The following is a 27,390-nucleotide window of genomic DNA, read 5'->3' as shown; positions in this document are numbered from 1 at the left end:
TGAAAGGTGGCGTTTCAAATACCACGAGATTAAGTCAGAAAGTTAAAGCATTCAATTGTCACAATTAGTTTCAGCTCAACGAAACACAACGGGACGTGAATTGCAAAATATAATATTTTAATTCACAATAAATAAATTCTAACAACATTTTCAAGACGGAAAAAAATAAAATTTTTCATCAATGGAATATTTTTTTTCTAAGCTCTGTTCATGATCAGTGTATAGACATTGTATTGCATTTAATAAATGTGCTAGCTTTAAAAGGTACAATAGGTCTCACGTTGTATACGGCAAAATTGACAAAAAAGGAGCACAGCAGTCCACAACTCTGGCGTTTTTCGGGGGAACGCGTGGCGACACAAAAGCAATGACGAAACGATGAGAGCGAGATTTTGCAACTCATTGACTGCCTTTGACACATTTTATAGAATTATCTTGCAGGTAGGCATTAAATATTTCATTGAATTCATTATGTAATCCATCCCGACCCCCTCATGTCCACACCTGAATTTCCGTATCACATTTAATTTGGTTAAAAGCCTGACATGAGCACAGTCAAAACCTTCAAATGTAACTGCTGGGCCACAAACCACTGAGAACCGACCACTAAAACGTAAGAAGTTGACCTTCAAAGCAAGATCACGGGGCCTTTAGTTATCACAGAAACATCTCAAAGAGCATGTGAACATCCAAATATGAAAATGGCAAAATGTTAATGTACAAATCCGCTTTAGGGACGTCAACGTTAAGGACAATTGAAACAAATCAAAGGGCAAGCGAGCACCATAATGACAATTGTGGGATTATGTTTTTTTGCGGACGAGCAGTACCTGTACGGGAAAAAAAATTATAAGCTATACTAAGAAAATTAAAAGCACCAAGGATCTTCTACAAACTCAAGATGGCCGCCAACAAGTTATTGACGGACACGTCAGTAACCCGAGGCACACATCTTGGACTCGCTTGCCTTGCCCCTTTTTTTTTTATTTTTAAAACATATTCGGATTCAAAGCAACCCAGCATCACATGACATTAGAAAGGTATGACTTCAAATAAATACTCCGTATCCCTGAAAAAATGGCAACATTTAAGGCAAAATGAACATCCTGAAGCTGTTTCAACGAGGGTACATTCACTAGGTGACCAATAACACTTAAAAATCAATGTCCTGGCCTCGAGCGTCTCCCTCAGTAGAGATGGGAGCAAACTGAAAGTCTTCAACTGACAATCAGGTTTAACCACACAAGACCGTCACTGCATCGAACACTTTTTTTTTTTTTTTTAAATTGTGATTGATTCTCAAAAGTAAATGACAAATGGAACAAGAGAGTCCAGAAATCACTTGTTTTCTATGAGTGTCTGCACTTTGTGGACCAAGTCCCGAGCCATCGTCAGGACCCGCGGGATGTCATGTCGCTCGGCCATTTCTGAGAAGACAAGAGCAAAATGGCTTCAATTGTAGGGAGAAAAAAAAATAACAAATTGTAATGCGAAACAATACCGCCGCTCACTGCCCCACTGTGTTTATTGATTTCCGTTAGCTCTTGCAAAATACAAAAGCTCATCTTCCTGGAGTCCCATCACAGTGAAATAGAATACTAAATATTTAAAAAATAATCCATCGATACTAATAAAAGAAACCATGATTGTAAATGAAATAAATAAAAACCATCACATAAACATAGTGCACAACCGTTTCCACAGGCACAAATTGAACGGATTTTCCTCTCTTGTATAAATATTGGATGCCAATAATATATCAAGTTGAAATAATGCAGTGCTTCTTGAATAGTGGGGCGGGGCCTCCTGGGGGTGGGGGGGGGGGGGGTAGCGAACTTGTGGAACATGCTTTTTTTCCAGCCGGACTACAACAAAGTGTAATCGCACCTCCACTCCACTAGTTGGCAGTGGCGCTCTCCTTGCCCATTGTGCGCAGTGAGTAAGGGTTGTTTTGCAACGAAAATGCTAATATTTATAGTTGTGGCTAAAACTGTGTGTGTGTGTGTGTGTGTGTGTGTGTGTGTGGGGGTGGGGGTGGGGGGGGGGGGGCAACAGAAAATAATTGAGAAGCACTGAAATAATGTCACCTATCAACGACATACAAAAGGACCAAACAACCTAGTTTGAGTTACACCTGTCACCCAACAGAATTTGATTAGAACGCACCTACTTGTTGAACTTGTGAGACCACCATGTGATACTTTACCGTTGAAAAACTTGATGATGTCAGTAAAATCCATGTTGTTCTCCAGAATGATGTCCCTGTACATTTCCACCAGTGCAAGTGCGATGAAAAGCACAAAATGCTCTGAAGTGGTGTACGTCGCCGCCCAGATGGTCTCCCACACAGAGAAAACGTCATCGTAGACCATTTCTAGATGGAAAAATGCTGGTTAGCTCAAGAAAGACTTCAGGACAATGTTGATGCTTCACCTCTTTTAAAGTCCAGTAAAAACCAACGGTAACAGAAGTAGAAGTGGGTGTAGTCGCCATTCTGCTGCATCAACTCAAACAGCTCAGAGTCCAGAATCTAGTGTGTTAAAAAAAAAAAATGAGCACAAAATTTGCATCGTTTGACTTGCGGAACATTTTCATACCTGAATAAGCGAGCGCATGTTGGCAAAGTGGGAATCCATGGCGCCCCCGTGAGGGAAGTTCTGGTTCATCCGTTTCATCAATTCAGTGAAGCAGCTGAACGCCGTCACTTCTACCAACATTAGTCCAACCAAATCAAACAACTACGACAATTGTGGCAAAATGTTGTGTGACTGTTGATAAATGAAAAATGAGGACTAAAAGCAAAATAACACTGAACCACTGACCATCGTCCAGAATAACCAGCAGGGGAGCCAGTATGTCGCACATGCCCTGGACGTAACCCGTGTCCAGGTGTTGCCACACGTAGCTACAAAATATCACAACAACACCGAATTGGAATACAACTTCAAGCAGGATATGCGCCATTGTGAGTGTACCGTGGCCGTCGTTACCTGCACATGATGTTCCTCAGCTTGTCCAAGTTTTCGGGAGTGAAGTACCAGTATGTGCGGTCGCATCGTCTGACGTCTTTGTCAATGCGATGCAAGTTGATTAGGTACATGTCCATGGTTTCTTGCTGCCAATGGTATAAAAGGAGGTCAGCAGGTTTGGTTTTTTTAAGCATAATGGAATCACAGTCTACAATCCAGGATGCTGGACCACAATGTATTGACCGTTATCAGTTTTTGATGGTCTTTAAAAAAATCTGATTTTGCCATTTTGTACTGAAAATGCACCGTTGGTGAATGGCTTTAAAGCAGGTGTTGGCAAACTACGGCCCGGGGGCTACATCTGGCCTGTGAGACATTTTAATCCGGCCCGCTGAATTTGAAAAAAATTAAATGAATAAACCTTGTTAATGTTTTATTTTATAAATACTGTGGTGTGTCAAAGACATATTTTGTTGTAATGCTTTTGTCCACTTTCATTAAAAATGAAATGTATTTTTTAAATTTTTTTCTCAGATGAGATGAGGTTACCAAAACACTCCATCCATCGGCTCCTGGTCCGGCCCCTCTGTCAAATTTTAGAACCCATTGTGGCCCACCAATCAAAAAGTTTGCCCACCCCTGTTTTAAAGGTTTGAGAATTTTTTTTGCACGAGTTGCGGCTGCTCCATGTAAATAGTTGAAACTTACAGAGTAGATTTGTTGAACTGAGGCGTCTTGCCGTTTGGACTCGGCGACCACCTCAGTAGACTCTGGTACCGCAAACTCGTTGTCCGCATCAGGCTCGTCTTCAGACAGTCCGAGGTCGGTGTCCTCAGGACTGGTGTTGCAAGCGGTGTCCAGAGAAGGATCCAGGACAAGTTCCTCGCGTGCCAGCTTGGCTCTGTGAGCCAGACACGCGGGCGGGGCCGCAAGGATCGTCAAGGGCCTGGTGTTGAGTTCCTCGAAGTTTAAGCAGGCCACCCCGGCAGGAATGTCTTCCATCTCCAGGGCGGAGGCAGAATCATCAGAATCCGGGGACTGCCAGTTATGGGATGATAAGGAAAGGCTCCCGCGCGATGCCGACTGGAGAGCATCAAGTACTTGCCTGACTGGTGAGTTTGAGATGGCCGAAACGGTTCTGGATTCAGACGCCCCTGAATCTGCCGACTCGGCATGGTCTACCTCCAGGAGACAGGCGGTCAACAGTTGTGAGCGCAGGCTGTCAAATGGTTCTGCTTCTTCAGAACTCCCCGGATCTTTTCCCATTGTTTCAATTTCGTTTTTTTCGGAGTCCTTTCCTTGACGGTGTCTATTTTGTGCTTGAAGAATCTGTCCGAGTGGCGGAGCTTGGAAATACTCATTCTGAATTTCTTTTTCCAGCCTAATGACATTGGTATTGTCCGGTGGAGCACTTGGGTCGACGATTGCATTTGAAGAATTTGTCTTTTCAGGCTTCTCCTCGGCTTCTGACGGCTCAATTATCCCGGCGGCTTCATTCCCCTCCATCTTGTCACTTCCCAAGAGACTCCCCTTTGATTCTGACTCGAGTACGTTCACCGTGTCTACGAGTGATTCGGCTGTCAATTCCTCACTTAACATGTCCGATGCCTTCACTGACTGCTGAGAAGTCGCCGCCTCCATCAAAAGAAGATAGCTGTCGCGAGCTGGTGGTGGTTTCGACGCATCCTTGCAGCATCGGGACCCAGACGGACCAGCTGAGATGTCCTTTACTGGACTATTGTGCTCCGTTTGCGCTCGTTCAGGCCTCGTCGCCGTGGGATCCACACTATCAACTGATGCAAACACCTGACGAACGGAAGAAAGGCGATTGACCCGAGAGAAGCTAATGCTAATTGAACAAAGCAACCTATCATTTCCAGATTATCGTACAAACGTGCCTCATGTCCCAATGCTTAGTTTATTAGTATCGTTTATATTTGTCGCACGGCTAATATGTGAAAACTGTTCCTAAAGTTACCTTTGATGGGAGAGAACAGCTCTCCATATGCCGTGTCGCTAATCTGACTTAATGGCTTGTATACAAATATTCAAGTGTGAAATTAAACGTTTTGTGAGCTGCTCAATTCTGAAAATGGCTGCAGTAATGTCGGATGCACGGATGAGCAAATACGTCTTAAGTGTAGCTTCCTGAAACTGATGACGAAGCCGCGAAAATCTTACCGGTGCACTACTACTGGATTCACTCTGTGAACGGGTGTTCTGCGGGTCCGAGCTGCTGCATAGCGATGACTAGAGCGATAAGAAAAAAAAAAGCAGAACTGTGTGTCAGCGCCTCTTTTTTTTCACGTTACGCAACAAGTCAACTTACATCTGTGCTAATGGTGGAGTCCCGCTCCACCACGGGCGCTCGCTCGACGCTGGTGCCGGACAAACACCTGGCGAGGGCCTCTGCGTGTTTCTCCCGTTCCCTCTGCTGCACGATTGCCTCGCAGCCTTGCCACTCCTTCATGGTCTGCTCGTACATGAGGCGCATCTGCTCATCAATCTGAACCACCGCAGAAAAAAATGTTGAAACATTTTGAAAGCCGAGAAAAAAAAAAAAAAGCGGTGGAATCACCTTCAGCCTGCATTTCTCAGTCATTGTGAAGCGGTAGTGTCCCAACAAGAAGGGCCAGACTTCCTTGCGCAGCGAAGGTGCCACCCCCCCAAAATAGACCAGCCTGTGTATCTCAAGCTCCTCGTAGGCCTGAAAATTGGGCTTCAATTTATTCAACTGACAGACCTGACCATTGTGAACAACCATTGGTCGTGTGGTGTACTCTTGAAAATTATTAGTACACAAACTATGAAGATTTCTTTATGCCAGGTGACTTACAAACAAACAAAAAAATGTCTATGTGTAGCCCACTTTACCCCTTTTTGTGCAACTCTTACAGAGCTGTCCCGGAGAAACTCGGCCCAGACATCGGCAGAGAGACCTCCCTGCGCATCCGAGGGCACATCAGGGAAGACGATGGTGGTGTTGACCAGAGCAGAGAGGTGGGTGCGAACTGTGGACAGGTGACGGCAATACGCCAGCCCTGGAGTGGGAAAAGAACTTGGAAGGGAACTGTTGCATTGAATGAAAGATTGGAGCCGAATGTTCACTTACAACCATAGAATGCACGAGAGATGATCTGGTACTTCATGGTGTCACAGAGAAGCTTCAGAGGAGCCCTGGTAGAGCGAATTTAATGAGATCCGCTGCAAGATCTTGATATGGGTGAGGAGGCGGGGGTCATACCTTTCCTGACTGCAGCCACTCGGCAGGGAACTGTCAGACGAGCCGGTCTGAGAGCACGAAGAGCCAGACGACTTCCTGGCAGTCGGTTGCCACATGTTCATACCTTGGTCCATCAGCTCTAAAGGCACTGCACAGAATGAAAGACAGACGGCTATCGATTGCTTAATTGAGCCTCCCCGTCTGTCGAGTGCAGGTGTGGGCAAATTACGGCCCGGGGGCCACATGCGGCCCGTTAAACGTTTTAATCCGGCCCGCTGCACTTTGCATTACTTGGTGAAACTGAATGAATTTATTTTTAATCCAAGGGGGGCTGCCAAGCCTCCTTTTTTGAGTTCCGTAACAGTGAGTCTGGACACTTACTGAACTCCATTTGATTTCCAGGAAAGAGGATGCGAAACACGTAATCGGTTGCCTCGTCATCCTCTTTATCGGACACCGAGTCGCATGAGCTATGCGGGCTTCTCCTGCGCAACTTGGGGAACACCTTTCCCTATGTATGAAAACAAAAACATTGAATCCATGCCAAGTCCAGTGCATGACATCCAAGAAGTAATCACTCATGCGGACCTTTCCTCTCTGATTCCAAAGCGGTGGCTCCAGTTGGCCGTGAGGAAGAAGGCCCGTCTCCAGGCAGGTGAGAAACTGGAGCAGGTGGCCCCCCTTGGGGAAGTGCAAAGGAGGCCTTTGGATGCCATCCTGGCTCACTAACACCAGCGTTCCACCACTGTTCACTGCGAAGCAAGGTTCCCAAGTTGGTGGCAAGCGACACGACAACCTCAGACAGCGACTACCTTGCTGGTGACAGTGGAGATATACGATCTCCTCCAAGCGGATCGTCATGGCGTAATCCCAGTAGACACTGTGGGAGGAAAAACTCACCATAAATGTCAATGTTTGTCTTGATTAGACCGAACTGACTGCTCGGCTTACCTCTTCTCACAATCCAGCTCTCCCACATTGCCATTCATTAGCTGATTGGGCGTCCATTTGAGTGTCATCAGCTCTCCCGTTTGGGTCTGGTGAAGCGAGAGGTAGCCCGGGATGGCCTCCATGTCATCCCGCTGGAGACGGATGGTGGCAACATGCAGGTCAAATAACGTGCGGCCATTCGGTACGACAAGAATAGTAATAGACCGATTATCGACCGGGCCGATTATCGGGGCCGATATTTGGCGTGTTGACGATGATCGGCAGAAATGACAAAAACATCCGCAGACCCCCAACCAAAACGTGATGCATGCAGTCATGACAATGCGGACTTGGACCTGCCATACCGGCTGCACCAAGACGTTGTTCTTGCCAAACAGCAGCGTGGCTCTGGAGTTCTGGTGAAGTGATTCCACATACTCTCTCGCCCACACCAGCGGACGATCGTCCATGCTGCCACTGGACTGCCTCTTTTGAATCTAGTTGATGCCAAAACGGAGGATAAGACGCTGAAATATGGCACGCTGGATGAGGAACTCACCAGGGCGGGCCGCCTGGAGGGAGAATCCTGTCGACAGTGGCCACTGTGGATGCGGTGCCTCTGTACGAGCTCGTCGGCTGACGGGTCCGTCCAGAAATGGTCGGCGGTCTTGACTTGGGTGTACTCCAAAGCACAGGGACCAACTGTAAGGCAGAGAACATGTCACAACGGCTATACAACAAACTGGAAAATGTCCGCTCCGTCTGGCAAATAAATAATGCCGATTATAATTACCCAAGAGTGATGCAAGAATTTGTCCATCCACAGGATCCGTCAGCATGGCCTCTTTCTCATAAAAAGTGCTACGGGAAGAAATGAAACAAATGGATCATTTAGAGACGTGTTGCTGACGAGTCCGACCCATCTAAGAAACGACGCCAATAGCGACCTGGAGTTCTCCACTAAATATAAGATAATTTTGTCCAGGAGCTTCTCCAGGAGAGCCGTTCGGATCCACAAGTGTTTGAGGGCCTGAGGCGGAAGGTTGTTCAACTTGGACTGTCGACTGCGCTCGTTGCCCTGCGAGGAATTGTTCTGTTTGCTGCGAGACGTGAACATACCAGATCCAATTAAAATCGACAGAAATCATTCAAACCCGATGCCCTGAAGCGGTACAAATTCTGCCTTCATCGGATATTTCCAGGAAAAAATAACATTCTTTGCTTTGGATTTGTGGTACCAACACTGATGGAATGGCTACTTAGCAGTACATTGACTTTTTTTTGTTTTTTTTAACTCATTCACTGCATTCCCAGGTAGAATCTTTTTGGCTTCTATATCCGTCAATGGCAGTGGATGAGTTCATCAATAGCTGGTCTGGCAGTTAACAAAAAAAAATGTGTCAAGAGTGTCTGATCTAAAAAGAAGAATTCTCCGGACAGCCACTCCATTCATCTCGTTTGTCCCAAACAGATGCGTCCCACGGCACCTGTTCTCGACAAGTTGCTCCAGCTCTTGGACCTTGTGGCATAGTTGCTCTGCGGGCGTGAAGCTTTTGGCCACTTTCATGAAGAGCGCTGCCACCTTGTTGCTACACAGCAGTCCCGCGATGCGCCGCTTCAGTCCGTGCAGCACGCAGGCCTCTACGACAGCTGCACACGCACACACATTTGATCAATGCAGTGACATAGGATTACGAGCTGTCACTTGGTCAATTTGATTTGAGTTGAACAAAAATGATTGCAATGCCCTCTTATGTGGGGCAAGGAGAAAATATCAAACCATTCCCCACTCCCTAGCTTGATACCCATGACAGTAATTACACTTTAATTATAACACCAATTTATTTTTTGACTCTCAATTTTTATAGAGTGCCATTTTTCTTGATTAAAACAAGACTGAAACAGATTGATGACATTTTGATGGGGAAATTTACAATTTTATTTCAAACACCCTTGAAACTGCTGGTTTAAGAGGAACCCAATGTGTGTTTTTTTTTTTTTTTAACCCAGCAGTTTTCGGGGTGTATAGAAGAAGATTCAGAGTTTGGACCCCAAAAAAAAACAATTCTTAAATCAATGCACCACAACATTTGATGGTTTACATCTCATACTGCACATGCAATGCAACTCCATAACTGTGCATCAAAATGAAAAAAAAATAAAAAAAATAGGTGAAAGGTAAGCACAGGTGGCACAATGGACCAAAACACTGTTGCTAGGATATGAGGGATGTAAATCACACACTAACACACACCTCACTCTTGGTTAGCATCAACACCTCGGAGGGGTGTTATGTGACTATGATACAAAATTGTTATCCGACTACCTTTGGCAAGCGCACGGTGGACAATCGCTTGCACCGCCGCGCATGCAAAAAAAGAGCTTGTAAGCCATTTAATGCATGTGTAGTTAAACAAGCAGAGCAATTTTAATTAATTGTAAAAGCATAATTAATTACACATTCAACCCAATAGAAAATTCCTGAGGGGATTAGGATCTTGCCGAGTGTGCATATTCTGTAATAGGGACTGGATTTAATTGCTCTGCCTCTATTAAATGACAGATAAAATTCTTGGCAATTGAGAGACGCCCCATCTGTGGAGGGTGCGTGCGTCTTCGTAATGGGGTTGATTTGGATGAAATTCTTGGAGGAGTTAACAAGTTTGCTTTTGGGTATGGGTCATTGTGTTTTTTTTCATGCGTCGTTATAATAGACTTACTTGCCCACCAAAAACAATGAAGCTGTGGTGTCAGCAGCCAATTTATTTTCTAATGTTGAGAAGAAACTGAAATTCTCCCATCGACCGACAGCACTCGCTCCTGATCGGGGTCCTCAAAATACGCTTTCAGACACATGTACTTGCAAATAATGTGTGAATTTTCAGGCAGGTTGAGCCTCCCGATGCCCAAAAGGAAATTCATTTGTCACAATACTAAAGCAATTTAAAACATTTAAAAATAATAAATAAAAAATTTCTACCGCAGAACGAAACGATGTGGCTGCTGTCGGCGTGCACAAATTTCCTCGTCACCGCCTCCTCCATGATCTGTTTCACCTGTGGGACAAAAGCATCAGTCTTCATTTAAGGCCAAAAACAACAGCCAGCGATTGCGCAACACAGGAGTCATCAAAAATCAGTTTCGCTCCAATTAAACCCCTCTAGCATTTTATGACAGATTCTAAAATATGTTTATAAATGATTTTCTCAGACCTTCAAACACTTTAATGTATGCTAATTGTCATTCAGGAATGCTGGATGTATTGGAAAATTGAACACAAATGATGGAGCAACACATGTAGACGATACAGTTATATCAAATTATCTCATTAATTTTGTGCACCAACCACCAACTCCGGACTCACAAATATGTAGGAACTATTCATTTTTCTAGTAATTGTTTTTTTTTTTGGGGGGGGGGGGTGTTTGCCGGAGGGGTCAGAAATGTTGCTAAATATGGAGCAAGTTGGCACGACTGTCAACAAGTTACAGCTCTTGCTCGCTACCTCGCTTGTACAGTTATCACGTGCAGATGAAATAAAAAGCACAACTTTCAAAATAAAACCACTGTATACTTTATTTTACACTTTGACTTCATGAGTAGAGACTGTGGGGTGCGGGGGTCTTGTGTGGCCCCTGGGCCATACTTTTCCCAGGCCAGGTATATACAATACATTTTTTAGTTGGTAGCATTGATGCGCATAGTATAACAAAATATAGAAAAACTGAGCACGATCGTTTTTGGTATTTTGACCATTTTTCCATTTACGGCAAACAAATGCTCTCAATGACAATGTCATTACAGTTCTAATTTCTATTTTGTAGAACTGAAAATAGAACATACCCGCAAATGACAAATGTGACGCAAAACTGAGAGTTTGTAGGTATATTCATAAACGACTTATAAAATGCAAAAATAAAAGAAATAGCCCCTCCTCGTGCGTATGTTTGAGATGCAATGAGTCACAGGTGAGGGGGAAGTACCGTGCTTTCTCACTTGGGAATTAAAAAAAAGAAAGAAAGAAAACAGACATGTTTTCCCTCTCTCCGCGGGGAATCAACACTGGGAGGTTGCGGTCTGCTGTCGTTTAGGCGGAAAACGATTGAAAACAGAAAAGCCATAATGAGCAACATCGAAGCCAAAATGAAAAATGGTGTGCGCGTGTGTGTGTGTGTGTGCATGCATCAGCACCGTCGTCATCACCAGCATCATCACCATCACGGCTAAACACAGTGTGCATTCCTTTTTCGCTTCTTCGCCGATTTATGCGATAATAAAACGGAAAAATAAGGGCCAATAAAAGCACAACGCACCTCTTTCTTTACATTGCGCAGCAATTTCTGACGAGTCTCCTCTTCTGTCACGACAGACAAACACAATCAATACTGCATGTGTGCATTTAGGTAATAAACATCTCGATGCATAAGAAGAATGATAATAAGAAGAAGGCTTACCTCCCATGATGCAGGTTGCACGCGCGGCAACTGCTTTCTCGGAGGTCAAGAACACTCGCCCCAAAAAAGAATAAATTAATAATAATGAAAAAAAACGTACTCCGTGTTCCTTGCGACTAAATTAGACCTATGTGCTACCTCTCCGTCGACCAACACCCCTTTAAAGACACAGTAGCCCCCCTGATAAGCGGTCGTGCAGTTTTTGGGGGTGGGGCTTACAGTTCATTTGTTTGTCGACTTGCGTGTTTTTTTGTTTTGTTTTTTTTGCTTCGTGCACGCGTTGGAGGTTAACGACCTGTAGGTGACGCGTCATTAAGCAGAGTCGTTGCAATTATCCTAAAGAAGCGGCGCGGGGAGACCACGCAACTGCAACAAGGCAGCCAATCAGCTTCCAGTATTGTTTTGGACTTTGTTGACCAACCAGCTAGTGCAAAAATTATTATGTTAAATTTGAGGCGTTAGAATCTGAGTATGTGAATCCAGGGGTGCCGAATCTTGAGTACGCTGGGGTCAACTGTACATATATATAAAATATTAGAATTATATAACTAAAAGTAATCTCAAAGGATGAAGTCAATGCACTTTACCACATCCAATATGGCTGTGGCGTAAACATACTGTCGATGGTAATACTTGCCATTGTTTGTTGCAAATGCTTCCATTCAAGACTACTGCCTGGGAGTGGCAGTGCTGCATGAACAGAATATGGTAGCATCAAATTTATGGATCAAAATAAGTATCGTCTGTAGGGTGTAATAATTGCCCCCCCCCCCCCACACACACAAAAATGCATTTCATTTCACCTTAAGGGTGAGGTCTGGGGACGGGTTTGCCTGAGGGCAGCATAAGTATAATTTATTGAGACTTCTCAACTCCTCCCAACTCATCTGTACGGCACTTATATTATTTTCAATGTGTTAAGATTATTTGAGATACAAGATAAATAAACTCAAATATCACTATATTTATATACCCTATTCAGTATTATTTTCCATTGCACTCTCTTATTTATCTAATTTATATATTTGTCTGTATTATTGTTGTATTGCACTGGAGAGGGGAGCTATCTAATCTCGTTGCACTCGTGAGTACAATGACAAAAAAGGGATTTCTAATTCTAATTCTAATTCTAATTCTAATATATATGCAATATTAATATAATTATATAATGCAAATAACACAAATAATGTATTGAATTGTCGATCGTATTTTGCTTAATCGAATAATAAGCAGGTTAAGTGGACGTCTTGGGCGCGGAAGTTAAACGAGGAAGCGAACAAGAAGGCAGCAGAGCGAATCGGAACGGATCCCATCCCATCTTTGTTCAACAGTAGGCAGGGCAGATGGGCAGAGAGAGCGAGAGAGTTGTTGCATTTTGTTCCGACAACCATTATCGGCCGCTGCTCGACTCGGCTAACTGAATCTTGTCCACTCGTCTTCTGTTTTGTTTGTAGCCGAAAATAACCCACTGTAAGGGGAATGTCAAAGCGAGTAAGAAGCAAGGAGGTCTGCGCCGACTGCAGCGCTCCAGGTACGTCAAACAAGCTAACTGCTTAGCCGCCGTGCTAACCTGCTAGCCTCCAAAACAACACTATATAAACCATGCATTGTCGACCTGTATCGTATTAGTATTTTGAGGCTTAATTCGTTTTTCTTCTGTGCATTACGCCTGCGTTTTAAATGTGTCCTTGTTGATGTTTTTGTGTGCGTTAGTGCGCGAGATGTTACGAACTTTTCTGCTTCTCGCGGTATTTCCTTTAGTTGGTAATGGTGCTTAACAGCTGCCAATGATGTGTAGGCTTCAATTGTCGATTAGCTGTGGAGGACCAATGGGGACGTTTGTTTCTAGCAGGCCACTAAGGCGGCATAATGTTTATGATGAGATTTCAGAGGGGTGAATAAAGTCTATCTATCGATCTATCTATCTATCTGTCTATCTATCTATCTCATGTAACAAACGCCCCAAAACTTAGGTGAACTAATTTATTTTTTAATCCCCACTGTCTGTTTCCATGACAACCATCATTGTATACAAGGGTGCGCTCTGTTTACATTCCCTTCCTACGGTGTGAATGTAACCCATATTTGTCCAATTAGGAAAATTCAACATTCTATACTCTATACTCTTTTTATTTTTTAATTCAAAAGTTTGTTTAGCAATTTAACGACATAATACAGTTGTTGATGTAACATGTGTTCATGATTCTGTAAAAGTTAGATGCATGGTGTTTTTTCTTTATGATCATCTCTGTTTTAAGGGCTTTGCCTACATCTTGTGGGATCTATATGCAATTACAAATCTCTTCTAGTAGGTGGCATCCATTTTTGAGGGGGGGGCAGATTTTCGCATTTTGCGTCAGAGCTCAGTCCCTATCCCGCATGAATGACTTGAGTTCACCAGCATCACTGCATACAAACCTCTTTTTCCACTTCGCCTGTGTTTTACAGAGCCTCGCTGGGCCTCCATCAACCGAGGCGTGTTGATCTGCGATGAATGCTGCAGCATCCATCGAGGTCTGGGACGGCACAGCTCCCAAGTCCGGCATTTGACCCACTCGGTGTGGCCGCCCTCACAGTTTCAGGTGACCCTGGTGATACCTACCGTACCACTTTGGTAGCTGTTGACCTATCTCACACATTAATGTAGTTTTAATAACTCGTTTCAGATGGTGCAGACACTTTACGGCAATGGCGCGAATTCCATATGGGAGCACAGCCTTCTGGACCCCTCTTCTACTTCGTCCTCTTCCTCTGCTAGTGGCAAGCGTAAAGCCAATCCGCAAGACCGTGTTCAGTAAGTATCCGTGTGTGTTTGTTGCTATCCTATCATGACCGAATCCAACCAAATCTGTTGTGACCAGTCCCAACAAAACAGAGTTCATTAAGGCCAAATATCAGATGTTGGCGTTCGTCCATCGCATGCCTTGTCGGGAGGAGGACAGCGTGACCGCCAAAGATCTTAGCAAGGTAAGAATTTGACGTCTCATCATTAATGCCTCTCTTGTTTAAAGGGGAAGTCGAGTCAAAAATGTTGTATTGAATATGTTGTATGCACCTTCGCTAGTCTGAATATGATATTCTGATTAATAGTGTGTTTGTGAATTATGATTAAAGCCGCAAAGTCCACTTGTTTTTGGGGGTGGCCATTTTTCCACTCTCTGTGCCTCAGGGCTCAGGTAACAGCCAATCACGGCTCACCTGTTTTCTGGGTTTGTCCATGTGAGGTTCGGCAGGAACCAAACCTGGTTGCAAATACCAAACATTTGCGGGTAATTGACGGCCTTATTAAAAGATGATTTTAATTTCTGACAGATGCTACAATATGTCGTCAAAGTGCTTCAAATAGAGCGAATCGGGAAGCATCAAAGTCATGCGTCGAGCATGTACAAGATCATGAAGACTTGGACCTAAAGTGTAAACTGACTGGGCTCTCTCTGTGCAGCAACTGCATTCCAGCGTTCGGACGGGCAACCTGGAGACCTGCCTGCGACTTTTATCCTTGGGAGCGCAGGCCAACTTCTTCCATCCTGTGAGTGCAGCTCTCTTTTCTTCGTGTCACATCCTTTCCCGGTGATTATCATGTTGCTAATAATAACTTTTTGTTTTTTTTTCCCCCACGGGGTCACAGGAGAAAGGAAACACGCCGTTGCACATAGCAGCAAAAGCGGGACAGTTGCTCCAAGCTGAGCTGTTGGCTGTGTATGGAGCCGATCCCGGCGCTCTCGACTCCAGCGGGAAGACCCCCATTGACTACGCGAGGTAAAGCCACGCCGACGTGCGTCATTTGCCGTCTTAGAGGAAGAAACAGTTCTATTTTTGGGTGTTAACCAGAGCCAGAAGATGTGGGGAAAAAAATCCAAACAGTGGTTCTGGTCCGCTATTCGCATTGTGTGCGACACAATGAACACGAGATGGTGATGTCACATGATGGATGACTATTTCAATGAGCGTAAGACTGAACATCATTCAGTTGGCCAGCATGCTAAGATGAATCATTTAGTGGCTTGTTCGACTCCTACTTTGTATTTCCCTTGAATTTGACAGATTTACACTCATGTCATGGCTTCCCAAATTCTGTACAGCTTGATATTCTCTTTGAAAAGCCTGACGGCTTCTTTAACGCGTTCCAAACTCGTTATTGCAGACAAGCCGGGCATCAGGAGCTGGCCGAGCGCCTCGTAGAGATCCAATACGAACTGACTGACCGCTTAACATTTTACCTTTGTGGACGAAGACCAGGTAATAATGAGAAGCATCCGCGCCAAAGTGCGGCTTGTCTCGCGCCTGAGAATTTCATGTCGTTGTTGCAGATCACAGATTTGGACAACACTTCATCATCCCACAAATGGCGGACAGGTACGCTTGCTTATTTACGGAGCGGTAACACAGTAACAGTATTTGGAGTTTGGGAGTTATGTTGTCCGTCGTTCATAGACTAAAAGCAAAATATTCTGAGAAATGTATTTCCAGAGCTGTTTAAAAACAGAGGCGTGCTTTTTTTTTTTTTTTATTGAGTTGGTTTTCATCAATTAATGCAAATACTTTTCCGACACTGCCTTCTTTTGATGGCTACAGGAATAAGTAAGTATTTCACATGTTTTTATGACTCTATGTACAGTTTTTAGTTTGCTTTGAATTAATGTTTTTTTTTTTTTTTTTTTTTTTTTAGCAGTCTAGATTTGTCTGAATTTGCAAAAGCCGCCAAGAAGAAGCTCCAGTCTGTAAGGCCTCCCGTTTTATGACACGATTTTTAATTAAATTTTATTGTTTAACCTTTTTTTGTTTTTTTTCCAGCTCAGTAACCATCAGTTTGAAGAGCTTGCTATGGATGTTTACGACGAAGTGGACAGGCGGGAGACGGACGCGGGTATAAAACTCTTGTGTTGCAGTGCATTGACTTGAATGCACCATAAAAGTTGTCCTCTTAATGAGGAAATGATCAAAAACGTGAAAGCGCATCGTCACCGTGACCCTTCACAAACAGAACTTACTTCCTCCTGCTGTCTTTTTTTTTTTCATCCCCCCTTTGCCCAAGTATTCGAGTGAGCTCAATGTGATCTTGAATGCAGCACCACTGCTAATGGCTGCACATAAACAATTTGGCTGCCTTCTGCTTAATCCTCATTTGGCCAAATGAAAATTCAAAATGAATTGTTAGTCCGTGGAGCAGAGCGTCGATGGAAATCTCATTTGGCTTGTCACAGTCAGCGCACACTTTGATTGCACCTCGTTGTAACGCGTTGCCAGATATGCGGCGCCCTTTTACTGTTGTTCATCCATCCATTTTTGGTACCGCTTCTGCTTAGTTTGTGACTTTCAGTGAACACGATAAGATTTATTACACAGCTCGCAAGAAATGAGCATAGAAACTCGGTTTGGTGGCGGCGTGATGCAAATTCGCCACATTGCTACATGACAGTGTGACAAAATTCCCAAAACGCATTTTCAGGAATAGGCAGCTCACAAAAGATTTACAAGGTTGTTTAATTTCACGCTTAATAGGAGAGACTCAACTATTTGTCTCCTCATAATTAGGTACATTTTCCGTAGTATGTCCACTTTAATTTGTGTGTTATTTATTTATTTTTTTTAGTGTGTTTGGCCACTCAGAACCACAGCACACTGGTAACAGACACCACGGTGGTGCCTTTCCTGCCGGTCAACCCCGACTACTCCTCCACCAGAAACCAAGAAAGTTTTGGCCCTGTTTTTCTTTTTTATTTTCCTCCAAATTTATATTCACGTGTGTTTTCAATTAGTCATTTTTTTCCATCAGGGTCGTCAGAAGTTGGCGAGGTTTAGCGCCCATGAATTTGCCACCTTGGTCATCGATATTCTGACGGATGCCAAACGTCGGCAGTGGGGGAACTCCTGCGAAAGTCCTAAAGGTGCGAAAATTCATCATTTTTTTTTAGCTTATCCTAATTTGGGTCGAGAAGCTATCACAGCTGATTTTGGGGTGAGTTGCTTGGTATGTCGTTAAATGACTAAAATATGTACAGGACTGTATTTTCTGTGCATTTTATGTTTGCATTTTTTTTTTTGTGTTCACAAACATTTGTAATGTGTTACAAGTTTATCTTATTAAGTTAAAGTATGCAGGAAGGGAAAAACAAAAACAACCTTTTTCTATTTGGTCTGCATTGCAGAAGGCTATTGAAATCCCGATTAATAAACGATTCTTCATCAATTTCAGAATTGAATATTTATTCAACTACATCCTAAAACTCACCCTAAAAAATAACTTGAAACAACTACCGGTAAAATTATAACATCTTAAGAATAATAGCAATAAAAATAAATGCCAGCAATGTTTGTAAGACGAAGCTCTGTGTCGTATTTTTAGTTTTACAGTAAACTCCAACCGGAGTGTCCTTAAACAGCTTAACGCACGCTCAGGGAGGTTAGAATGAGAGTTCCAAGCTCGCTGAACAAGCAAAACGGTGCATCGAGGGTGCTTTCGCAACGCAGGAACGTTCGGCACGGGTTGACTTTGATTCTAATGTTTTTATGATCGCTAGAAAGCAAAATTGAAATTACGATGGCATTTCCATGAATTGCACGTCTCCTTTAAACGTCGCTGCCTCCAGAGAGTGTGGAGCTGATCCTGCAAGGAATAAACAGTCGCCACAGCAGCGAGAGCCAAGACAACGACCAGCCCGACTACGACAGCGTGGCCTCGGATGAAGATCCGGTCCAAGAGGCGACCCGCAGGGACAACGGCACTGACGGAAGGACCAAGGTTTGGCTAAGCACCTGCGCCCGTTTGCCGCCGTCCACCCCCTCCCTCCTCCTCCTCAACATTGATCAAATGAATTCGGTTGACGTGCACCAGAGTTCCGAGTCATCCGACCTGTCGGACGGGCCCATCACAGTGCGGGAGTTCATGGACGTGAAAAGCGCCCTCACCGCCTCGGAAGCCAAAATCCAGCAGCTTCTCAAAGTCAACTGTCACCTGAGCGAAGAGCTGCGAGCCATGCAGGGCAAGGTTAGTGAAGTCCTCCACATGGAAGTGACTATTTTTTTTTTCTTCCCATGCGTGTTTTTTTTTTATTTTTTTTTTTTTTTACAAACACAAGCAATAAATGAAGATGTATTACAATAAACAACAATTTATAATTGTATGTACTTTATAAGCATAAAACTCAGAGACACCATATAAATAAATAAATAATGAAGCCTACTGACAGAGCGAAATATAAAAGCATCAATTGCAGCCTTTTTTGCGATTGTTCAATCCATACTTGAAAGTCGAGGCACCACAGTATCTGCAAATAGCTGAAACGTTTTTTCTTGGAGGTTGTGCTGCGATTTCCTCCATTATTAATGCCCCTGAAACCCGCTTCACCTCTTTTGTCAGCTCAACTCCCTGCAAACAGAGAACACGACCCTGCGGTGGCAGGCCCCCGCCTCGCAGCCCCAGCTCCAAGGTCCCGTGGGCCCACGGCAGACCCGCGGCGGGCGCGCCATGTCCATGTACGAGACGGGCTCCATCCCCAGACAGTGTCCCCAGCGCGACGACGCCGCTCGGCGGGAGGACGGTGTCGTCTTACAGCCCTTCCCTACCAACGTAAGCGCCACGAGGGCATTGCGGCTCCTGCTCGGCTGTTGACGTGACTCCGTATACATGCCTGGCTGTTTTTTGTCATCATTCATTCATTTCATTGGAGTTGGCTCAACTTGGTGTGACCCTTTTCTAGATGGGGAGGGGTCCTTTGGGAACGGCCGCTTCCTCCCTCCCATCCTTCCCCTCTTCCCTGTCCTGGTCGTGGGATGAGAGATCTCGAAGGGTTAAGTACTGGAGGGCTCCTCATAAAAGCAAGCCCCCCCCGCCCGCCCTTTTTACGCTGGTCGCCTCTCACCTGACGTGCGTCTCTTTTAAAAGCAGCCTGGCTTGTCTTGTTCACTTTTGACTTTTGCTGAAGCCGAACGACTTGAATCCAGACACCGCTTCCCCAATGTCCTTGAAAGAAAGCTGAAATGTGCTTCGAGAAAAACATTCACGATTCATGCCGGCGTTTGTTTGCATCGACTAATCGCATCCCTTCGCTTGTCGTCCTTTTTTGCATCTGGCAATGCATGATCGTGTGGTTTTTGTCGGCGTATTTGGATCGGATTTGTAATTGTCTGGTGTCCCCACAGGGCTGCAGTTTGGAGGCTCACAGTGCCATGCTCAACTGTGACACTGCGCTTAGCCTCTTTGAAGCAGAAGACACTGGGTAAGAAATTCCCAAGTGATCCACTTTTAATATGCCGTCCATCCAATTTCAAAAGCTCTCAACCTCATTGGCGTTGCGGATAACTAGTCCATCCCTGCTAACTTTTGGCGGGAGTTAGCTTGGTCTTTGTAGTCTCTTGATACATCATCCCTGAATTGAGCTCTAGTGGCGTGTGATGATGTCATAGCATGAAAATATTTTTTCTGAATTGTACAACCTTCGACTGTAGACGTTCAAACCGTACCCGTTTGTCAAGATCCTCAACCTCTCCATTTTGTGCTTTTTTTTTTAGCAGGACCCTGACAGCCTCCGAAGCGGCAGACGGCAAAACGGAGGGCGAGGAAGACGCCGCCGCCCTCCCGTGCACGGAGGATGTCATCTGTAAAACGGAGCAGATTACCAAGAACATTCAGGATCTTCTGAGGGCCGCCCAGGAGACTAAACATGAAAGGTACGACATCCCCTTTTTTTTTTTTTTCAATTGAACTTTGCACTCAACCATAAGTGCAACTAATCAGTTTTCAAAATTAATAATTTTGAGATCTTGTTTATTTTATGATGGTTCAAATCCTTGGAATTTCAGCCTGTAAATATTCTCAGGTATCTAGAGTTCTCCATGAAAACGGAGGTGTTAGCTTGGTGTTCTTTTTCAAAGTAAGACTTTGGGAAACATCTGCTTTTACTTGGGAAAACAATGATCAACATTCTTGCCAATTTTCTGACATGTTACGGAACAAACCAGGCCCTGAATCATCATTACGTCTTTTGTTTTTGTTTTTGAATAAAGGGTTGGAAATGAAAATGTGTTTTTATAATCCGATTAATTGATTAGTCAACAAAATAATGACTACATCTTATTTACAAGCAAAAATATCTTACGAGTGATTGAATTAATTTTTTCGACCTCTGTTTTTTTTTTCTTTCATTAATAGTGGCATACCAACAAGTTTGTACATGTATGTTTGTATCATATTGCCCCCTGGTGGCCAAAGCCAGCACAACAGATGGTGCAACACAATAACCATTGAATTAAGCAAAATCTGATTTTAGTTATTATTTTTAATCAGTCTATCCTACATCTTTGTTATTTCTCGGTCCACACTTTCTCATGTTTGACCTGAGAGCACAGGACACGGCTAGTCCTCGTTCCCTTAGCAGCAAGACTAAGCAGCTGTCTTTTCTGTCACACATTAAACACATGCACTGATTTTTAGCATCACAGAGCCATGGACTCCGCAACGGTCATGTAAAATGTAAGAATAACAAATCAGGATGTGATTCGGAGCTGACGTTGTTCAAGAAAATTGATATTGCACCCCAAGTGTTGCTCGCTTTCACACTTGTGCGCCGCATTTCTCGTCCGACCGCGTGTCCGAGTCAGCCTTCGTCAAATGCTTACTCAATTGTACACATTCGCAGCTTTGTTAGAGTAATTTGCAGTCCTGACAGATAAAATGGGGCCATCGCCGTGACATCTCTTCTCTGGCCTGGCTGTGAATCGGCTTCTTTGTTCGGGGTTATCGCGGCACTCAACTACACATGCAGCACTGTGAACATTTGATTTACCCATAGGGAATAAAACAACTAAATTGGTGTCGAATAAATAAAATAGTAAAAAGAAAAAAGATCATGTAAAAATAAATGTATCTTAATGAATAAAAAAATAAAATTTACTAATATGATGCAAATAAATATGGACATGAATAAAGAAATCATGTGTTTTTTTTCTATTCAAGTTGTAATATACGAGTAATTATTTTTAGATTTTATTTGATTTTTTTTTATACACTTCATAATAATTACTAGTAGAATACTAAATAAATATTATACGTATAATAATCAATACTTCAAAATAATGATGCATGCAGTAAATGACTCCCTCATACCACTGAGCCTCCACGTTTATTTGTGTGTCTCTGGACAGTTTTCTGCCATGTTCGGAGAAGATCTGTGTGGCTGTGAAGGAGATGGCCGCTCTGTTTCCCAAGGTAACGCAACACCCCACCGTGCAAACGATAGCGTGCGTTTACGAAACAACACCGCACAATGTGCAGACATGCAGACTCGTGCTTATTGAATTCAGGTTGTAACTCGATCGTTTACATTCACACGACAGACATCCAATTTTTAAGTGGAGCAAAATTTGTTGCAAGGTGTGTTTAGTGAGAGACTGGTCTGGAAAGTTGCTAATTGTAGCCACAAAAGTGCAAAGTCGGCGCCAGGGACGACAAGGTTACGTACGGGTGTTGCCATAGCGACCGCTTCGTCTGTCTCTCTTTCTCATCTCACCTCTCTGTCTTTCGTTGCAGAGGCCGTCCTCGGAGACGGTTCGTGGCTCCCTGTCGCTGCTCACCTCCAGCGCTGGCCGGCTGCACGGCGAGTGCCGCGGGCCGTGCCCCCCCGCCGCCGCCGACGTCCAGCTGGTCACACAGCAGGTCATCCAATGCGCCTACGACATCGCCAAAGCTGCCAAGCAACTCGTCACCGTGACCACCAAAGAGAACAACAACTAGCCAGAACCCCTTCCAAACAAACCCAAACGATCACTTCATGTCCTAGAGAATGACATTATTTGATCAATTTAACAGTATTTATTATTACCTCGATAGTGAACCACAATTTTACGTCAAGACCAGGGCTTCATGAAATTTTGTGTTTTGCGCATTCCACTGATAGCAATGGCGTTATTACTTGGATTTGTGGCTAACCCCACTTTCAACTCCTGTGCTCCAAAGCAGACAGCATATGTTGCCATGGCAACTATGATAAACCCTCGGTATTCGTGGGGGACAAAGCCCCCACTGCAAATAGCAAAGAAATGCGAGAAGGTTACCGCCCCTAAAAGTATTTAGATATTTTTTTACATCAATAGTTTATACCATTAACATGTCACAAAATATGATCCCAAAACACTTTCATGACTATAAAGATGATTTGCTTTAGAAAAAAATGCATATATCACGAAACCGCCATTTGTTAGCTATCTTCCAGAAAAAAAAATCCAAGCTAAGGTAAGATCCTCTCTGACGAAAGAAAAATCTTTCAAAACTAACGAGATGTTTCACTTCAACATGTTTTCCTGACACCATTTACTACTTTCCTATTTGGATTTGGCGCCATGTAATAGCTTGGCAAAGCGTGACGGAACGAGCCGAGAAAAGGGGTGAAATTTTCAGCAAATATCCCCGGGTAGGTTCCATGGGGGCGAAACGTGAATATGTGAATAGCGAACCACAAATAGTTGGGGTTCACTGTATCTGACGTCAGTGTTTTGGGTTACAGCCATACATCTGAACATTTGTTTGTTGTGCATGTGTATACATAAGCTTGTGTGTGTGTGTGTGTGTGTGTGTGTGTGTGCGTGTGCGTGTGTGGAGATGTCCTCAACGGCTCATGTGAAAAACATTTCAAGAACATTATGCAAATTGTGCAGAACCTCCAAAGTGGAACACCGTCCAAGCATTGCCATCATCAGGAATAACCGTAGCAGCAATGTTTTAGGTCCCATTTTAGCATGTTCAGTGGTACCCTTTTGTGGTGGCATCACAATGTTAAAAGAAACAGAAACTACATTTTGGGCTCGACTTTGGAGGTTCGGCTGTGTAAAAAAAAAAAAAAAAAATGTAATGATCCGATTTAATCTGAATGCTTTTGTTGTATTTATGAATATGCGTGTCATACCTCTTGAGAAAAATACCAGTTTTTATTTTCATAATTTTTTTTCATGTATTAGGTCAGCGTTTTGTAGGCACCAGATGTCATCTTAAAGGAGATGTGTATTTTTTTTTAATTTGAAACACTTCCCATTAGGGCTGCAATCAACGATTTTTTTTCATAACCGATTAATCTGTCGATTATTTGATGGAGTGTTGATCATTTTTTTTTAATTTTCACACTTGGCAGATCACTCCAAAGACACAACTGTGTGTATACAGTACAAGCAATTACAAAGTCAATTTTCCATAATATGTCCCCTCGATGGTTTCTCTTAAGCATTTTCAAAGCAAAACTGTTTGGAGCCCAAGTTTGGGAAACTTGGCTCCAGGTAAACGCGCCCTTCCATCAACTGTGTTCTAATGTGTCACTTTCAGTCCCGAATGACGGGGGTGGAAAAAGTAACAGAATACCTCGGCCACACGGAGCCCAATGAAGTCGGTCCAAGTTACATTTGTGGTTTAAAATGTCCGAAAGGCAGAGAAGAGTCAAGAGATGCCATTCAACGACATATTTTGTTTACGCACTGTAATGCAAAGAAAAAGCAGCCTATTAACATGTAATACACAATTCTTCCAAGTATGATTATAAAATGTTTGCTTTTAATTTAACAGATGCCATCTACTTTCCAATGTGATGGAGTTGTTTTTTTTTTTTAACGTGTGCCACAATTTAGAGGATTTATTCTAAGGTGGCAGCAAAGTCATGCTTGGTACTTGGATTTTTTTTTTGCTCCATAACCCAGAGTATACCCAACAATGAATAAATAAACATATTTGATATGGTGGATTGAGCTATTGTGCTGGTCAGGAATCAGAAAGCAATTGCCATGAAAGAAGCTTGAAATTGTGACATTTTGTAACACGATTTGACAATTTCATTACAACAGGTAAACTTGGGGCACCTACAACAATTCTGTATAATTTCCAAGTATCTTAACAGTGGAGCATAATTACACTGACAACCGTTGCTACGGTATATCGGTAGTAATTAGGACAACGCAAGCGTCCCTAATGGTGTGGCCGGAGTGCGTCGTCATCACCGAGCGACTCGACGGGAGCAACTTTTCAAAGTTGGACCATCGAAACTTGCGGTAAATATTTTTTAAATGGGAAGAGGGACATGTTTAGGTGCTTTAAATGCATTTCCGCGAAAATAGGAAGGAAGCAGCTACACCTGTGCGCAATGGCGGGCCGACAGGCGCCTCCTATCCGGGGGAAGGCGACTTCCGGGTTGGGTTCGTACCGAGAGCAGCTCAAAGAGAAGGCGGTAGTTCGTCGTCAGAAGAAGGACGAACAACATGTCTCTGCTCTTGGACAACCCATTCGGAGAGCTGCCCGCGGACAACTCCGTTAACACCAAACTCTTCCTGGAGACCGTCTCCCACCTTCCGAACTTCTTCGGTGAGTAACCACAAAACAATAAATCCACTTTCCATCGCTTTACGCCTTCGCTTTTGTATTAATGTATGACGTCACTAATGTTCTCGGACACGTCATATAAATGCTGGATTGTTCGCATCGACATCTGGCGGAAGCCCACTGCGCATGCGTATCCAGGGGCAGCTCGGCTGCGATGGCTCTTCAGCTGGCACTTAAACGCAACACATTTCACACAATATTTAAGACCCCCGAAACACGCTAAGCCAAGACCAGGCGGCTTTATTTAGTGCATTTCATACACAAGGTAACAATGTGCTGAGATTTAAAAACATTTACAAACAAATCAACTAAACACATTGAAATACAAAGTAAAGAAATGAAAAGTACATAACTAAAATTTGATATTAAAAAGACCTCAATCATAGTTATGGGAATTTATGAGGATTTTATTTATTTTTAGCTGCAACTGAAATGCTCTCACTCATGGATTTTATGCTCTTTTTGTGACACAATAAAGTGCTTCTAAATTTCATGGTGCATTTTTTCCCCATCTCTTAACAACCCATCAAGTTTGGTAAATGATATGGATCAATCTCCCTCATATATTTAATTGTCAATTATGCTATTTTAAAGTAGTTAAAATTGGTACCTTGAACAACATTCTCCAGCTAATCATCACAATTCACATTGTTAAATGTCACTTGTGTTCCGCAGACTGTTTGGGCTCCAAAGTGTTTTCGATCATCAAGTCAGACATTAACGGCAACATCTCGGTGAGAAAGAGAGTGTGTGTGTAAGTGTGAATGAGATGAATGTGCTTGTTTATCATGGCGTATGTGTGTGTGCCCACAGAAAATTAAAGAAGTGTATTTGAAGGACCCGCAGCGGTACGTCACCCTACAGCAGATCCTGGAGGCCGAGCGACAAGACCTGGGGGCCGAGTGGCCCAAAGCGGGAGCCACACTGGCTCTCATGTGGCTCAAGAGGTGAGGTGGCGGACACTACATTAGGTACACCGAATCTCTTCTATAGTGGGCTCTGAAAGATTTCCTTAGAAAAATAATCCGGCTCGTAATGTGTCTACAGGGGTCTCCGTTTCATCCAAATCCTGCTGCAGAGTTTGGCCGATGGTGAGCGAGACCTGAACCAGCCTGACCTCATACGCGTCAACATCACCAAAGCCTACGAGCAGGCGCTCAAGCGATACCACGGGTGGTTAGTGCAGAAGATTTTCAAGGTGAGTACCTAGAGAAAGATCCTAGGGAGAACAGAATGTGTTGACCAAGGCGCTGCCTATCGTAAAATTGTTCAATAAAAGTATTTATTGCATAATTTATTCATTTTTTTTCATTAAATTGGGTCTCAGCCGGATCTTCGTGCACTAGCGGGGAATTGAACCCAGGCATCTGCATGAAAGATGGCCTTTTGTACCACTACACTAGGGTACGCAGGCTCCCTCTAGTGGTGCGAGAAAGAATCAGTGAAATGTTCAAATTCTTTTGTGTCAGTGGCTTAAACTTTGTTTTTATCCAGTAGAGAACGTTTAAGTCAAATTCAAATGCACTTTACTTGAAAGTATAAAACCTTTCCATTTAATCTTTTAGAACTGTTTATTTTCAAACATTTATTTCGTATCTTTTTTTACTCAACTACAATGTCAGTGTTGAAACTGCATACAGCGGCATATAAGAATGTAAAATATACTTTTTAGGAATGAAAAACAGTGCCCTGCACTACCAGTGCTTAGTTACTTTACAATAAATAGTGCAATACAAGTATTTGTAAATAATTTTATTCATAAAATGAGAATGAATTCATGTTTTACAAATAAACCAGATTCCATCTTTTAAAAACGCATCATTGCGAATGCCCTGTCGCAACTGTACATTTTTGAAACTCAAATGTGACCACCCCTTGAGCACAAAACCTTGTCCAGCTCTGAGGTACATTCTATGAACCACTTGTTTGTTTTTCCTATCTTGCAGACGGCGCTGTACGCGGCTCCCTACAGGTCCAATTTCCTCAAAGCGCTGTCGAAAGGAGAGGATGTGAAAGAGGAAGAATGTTTGGAAAACTTGCGTCACTTCCTGTTCAATTTTGCTGCCACTGTCGATGCGATCTACGATATGTACGCAAGACTCAACGCCGAGCTGGACTACAAAGTTTGATGTCGGAGGACGGCGTGGAGTAATTTATGTACCTTCCATGTGTGATTTTAATTTATTCATTTAGTTTGTTTTGCCTTATGACAGAATCTGTGAAGCCTTACTTACATTTGAGAGTTACATTTTAATGTCTTTTTTTAAAATGCAGACCTCCTGCTGCAGTTTAAAATGATATCTTGAATACAACTGGTGCCTTAATGTGACTTGTCCAATGGACAAGCTTGTCAAAACTATTTAAAACGTGTATCAGAAACTATGTCATAATTAAAAATTTCCTATAAAATGTATTTGTCTGCATGCGCTGTGTTTGATTGAAGAGTGTGCTTGTTTTATT

The 27,390-nt window shown here is 43.3% G+C and overlaps 3 protein-coding genes and 1 long non-coding RNA gene across 6 annotated transcripts; 2 read left to right on the top strand and 2 right to left on the bottom strand.

Annotated features, from left to right (window-relative positions):
- Window positions 1-100: 100 nt before the first annotated feature.
- Window positions 101-11,774, bottom strand: sgsm1b (small G protein signaling modulator 1b). 3 transcript variants are annotated; one of them, XM_088280895.1, is made up of 25 exons: window positions 11,577-11,773; window positions 11,436-11,479; window positions 10,103-10,178; window positions 8,610-8,772; window positions 8,070-8,222; window positions 7,916-7,983; window positions 7,682-7,824; window positions 7,488-7,619; window positions 7,144-7,274; window positions 7,005-7,072; window positions 6,781-6,944; window positions 6,574-6,703; window positions 6,214-6,340; window positions 6,082-6,146; window positions 5,844-6,010; window positions 5,548-5,676; window positions 5,299-5,475; window positions 5,151-5,219; window positions 3,678-4,775; window positions 2,991-3,115; window positions 2,823-2,905; window positions 2,598-2,707; window positions 2,434-2,530; window positions 2,207-2,374; window positions 101-1,427 (listed from the first exon to the last, which is right to left on the bottom strand). In XM_088280895.1, exons 1-25 carry the CDS (start codon window positions 11,581-11,583, stop codon window positions 1,339-1,341), a joined length of 3,783 nt encoding a protein of 1,260 aa, XP_088137021.1. In that variant the 5' UTR covers window positions 11,584-11,773; the 3' UTR covers window positions 101-1,338. The 3 variants fall into 3 exon arrangements, with proteins under 3 accessions (XP_088137021.1, XP_088137022.1, XP_088137023.1); XM_088280896.1 differs by having other exon boundaries at window positions 5,865-6,010; XM_088280897.1 differs by lacking the exon at window positions 5,151-5,219 and having other exon boundaries at window positions 11,577-11,774.
- A 1,079-nt stretch (window positions 11,775-12,853) lies between these two features.
- On the top strand, window positions 12,854-24,296 carry LOC148318886 (ARF GTPase-activating protein GIT2-like). Its single transcript, XM_088281314.1, has 20 exons — window positions 12,854-13,107; window positions 14,025-14,158; window positions 14,243-14,370; window positions 14,438-14,543; window positions 15,019-15,105; window positions 15,205-15,335; window positions 15,721-15,815; window positions 15,887-15,932; window positions 16,246-16,297; window positions 16,371-16,443; window positions 17,170-17,268; window positions 17,354-17,464; window positions 18,167-18,318; window positions 18,412-18,564; window positions 18,937-19,146; window positions 19,277-19,366; window positions 19,719-19,795; window positions 20,088-20,246; window positions 21,720-21,783; window positions 22,105-24,296. Exons 1-20 carry the CDS (start codon window positions 13,056-13,058, stop codon window positions 22,306-22,308), a joined length of 2,223 nt encoding a protein of 740 aa, XP_088137440.1. The 5' UTR covers window positions 12,854-13,055; the 3' UTR covers window positions 22,309-24,296.
- LOC148318887 (uncharacterized) lies at window positions 19,416-21,801 on the bottom strand. Its single transcript, XR_015839744.1, has 2 exons — window positions 21,682-21,801; window positions 19,416-20,174 (listed from the first exon to the last, which is right to left on the bottom strand). It is a non-coding gene; the product is annotated as an uncharacterized LOC148318887 (long non-coding RNA).
- Window positions 24,297-24,550: 254 nt separating the features above from the next.
- On the top strand, window positions 24,551-27,343 carry LOC148318885 (glycolipid transfer protein-like). The gene is made up of 6 exons (XM_088281316.1): window positions 24,551-24,602; window positions 24,669-24,912; window positions 25,606-25,664; window positions 25,744-25,877; window positions 25,978-26,128; window positions 26,877-27,343. Exons 2-6 carry the CDS (start codon window positions 24,810-24,812, stop codon window positions 27,057-27,059), a joined length of 630 nt encoding a protein of 209 aa, XP_088137442.1. The 5' UTR covers window positions 24,551-24,602; window positions 24,669-24,809; the 3' UTR covers window positions 27,060-27,343.
- Window positions 27,344-27,390: the final 47 nt, after the last annotated feature.

This window comes from Idiotropiscis lumnitzeri, chromosome 18 (assembly GCF_059441095.1).
Source record: "Idiotropiscis lumnitzeri isolate Australia: NSW breed Sydney's pygmy pipehorse chromosome 18, RoL_Ilum_1.0, whole genome shotgun sequence".
Taxonomy (NCBI): Eukaryota; Metazoa; Chordata; class Actinopteri; order Syngnathiformes; family Syngnathidae; genus Idiotropiscis; species Idiotropiscis lumnitzeri.
The sequence above is the reverse complement of the archived record's forward strand: the minus strand, read 5'-3'. Positions and strand labels throughout refer to the sequence as shown.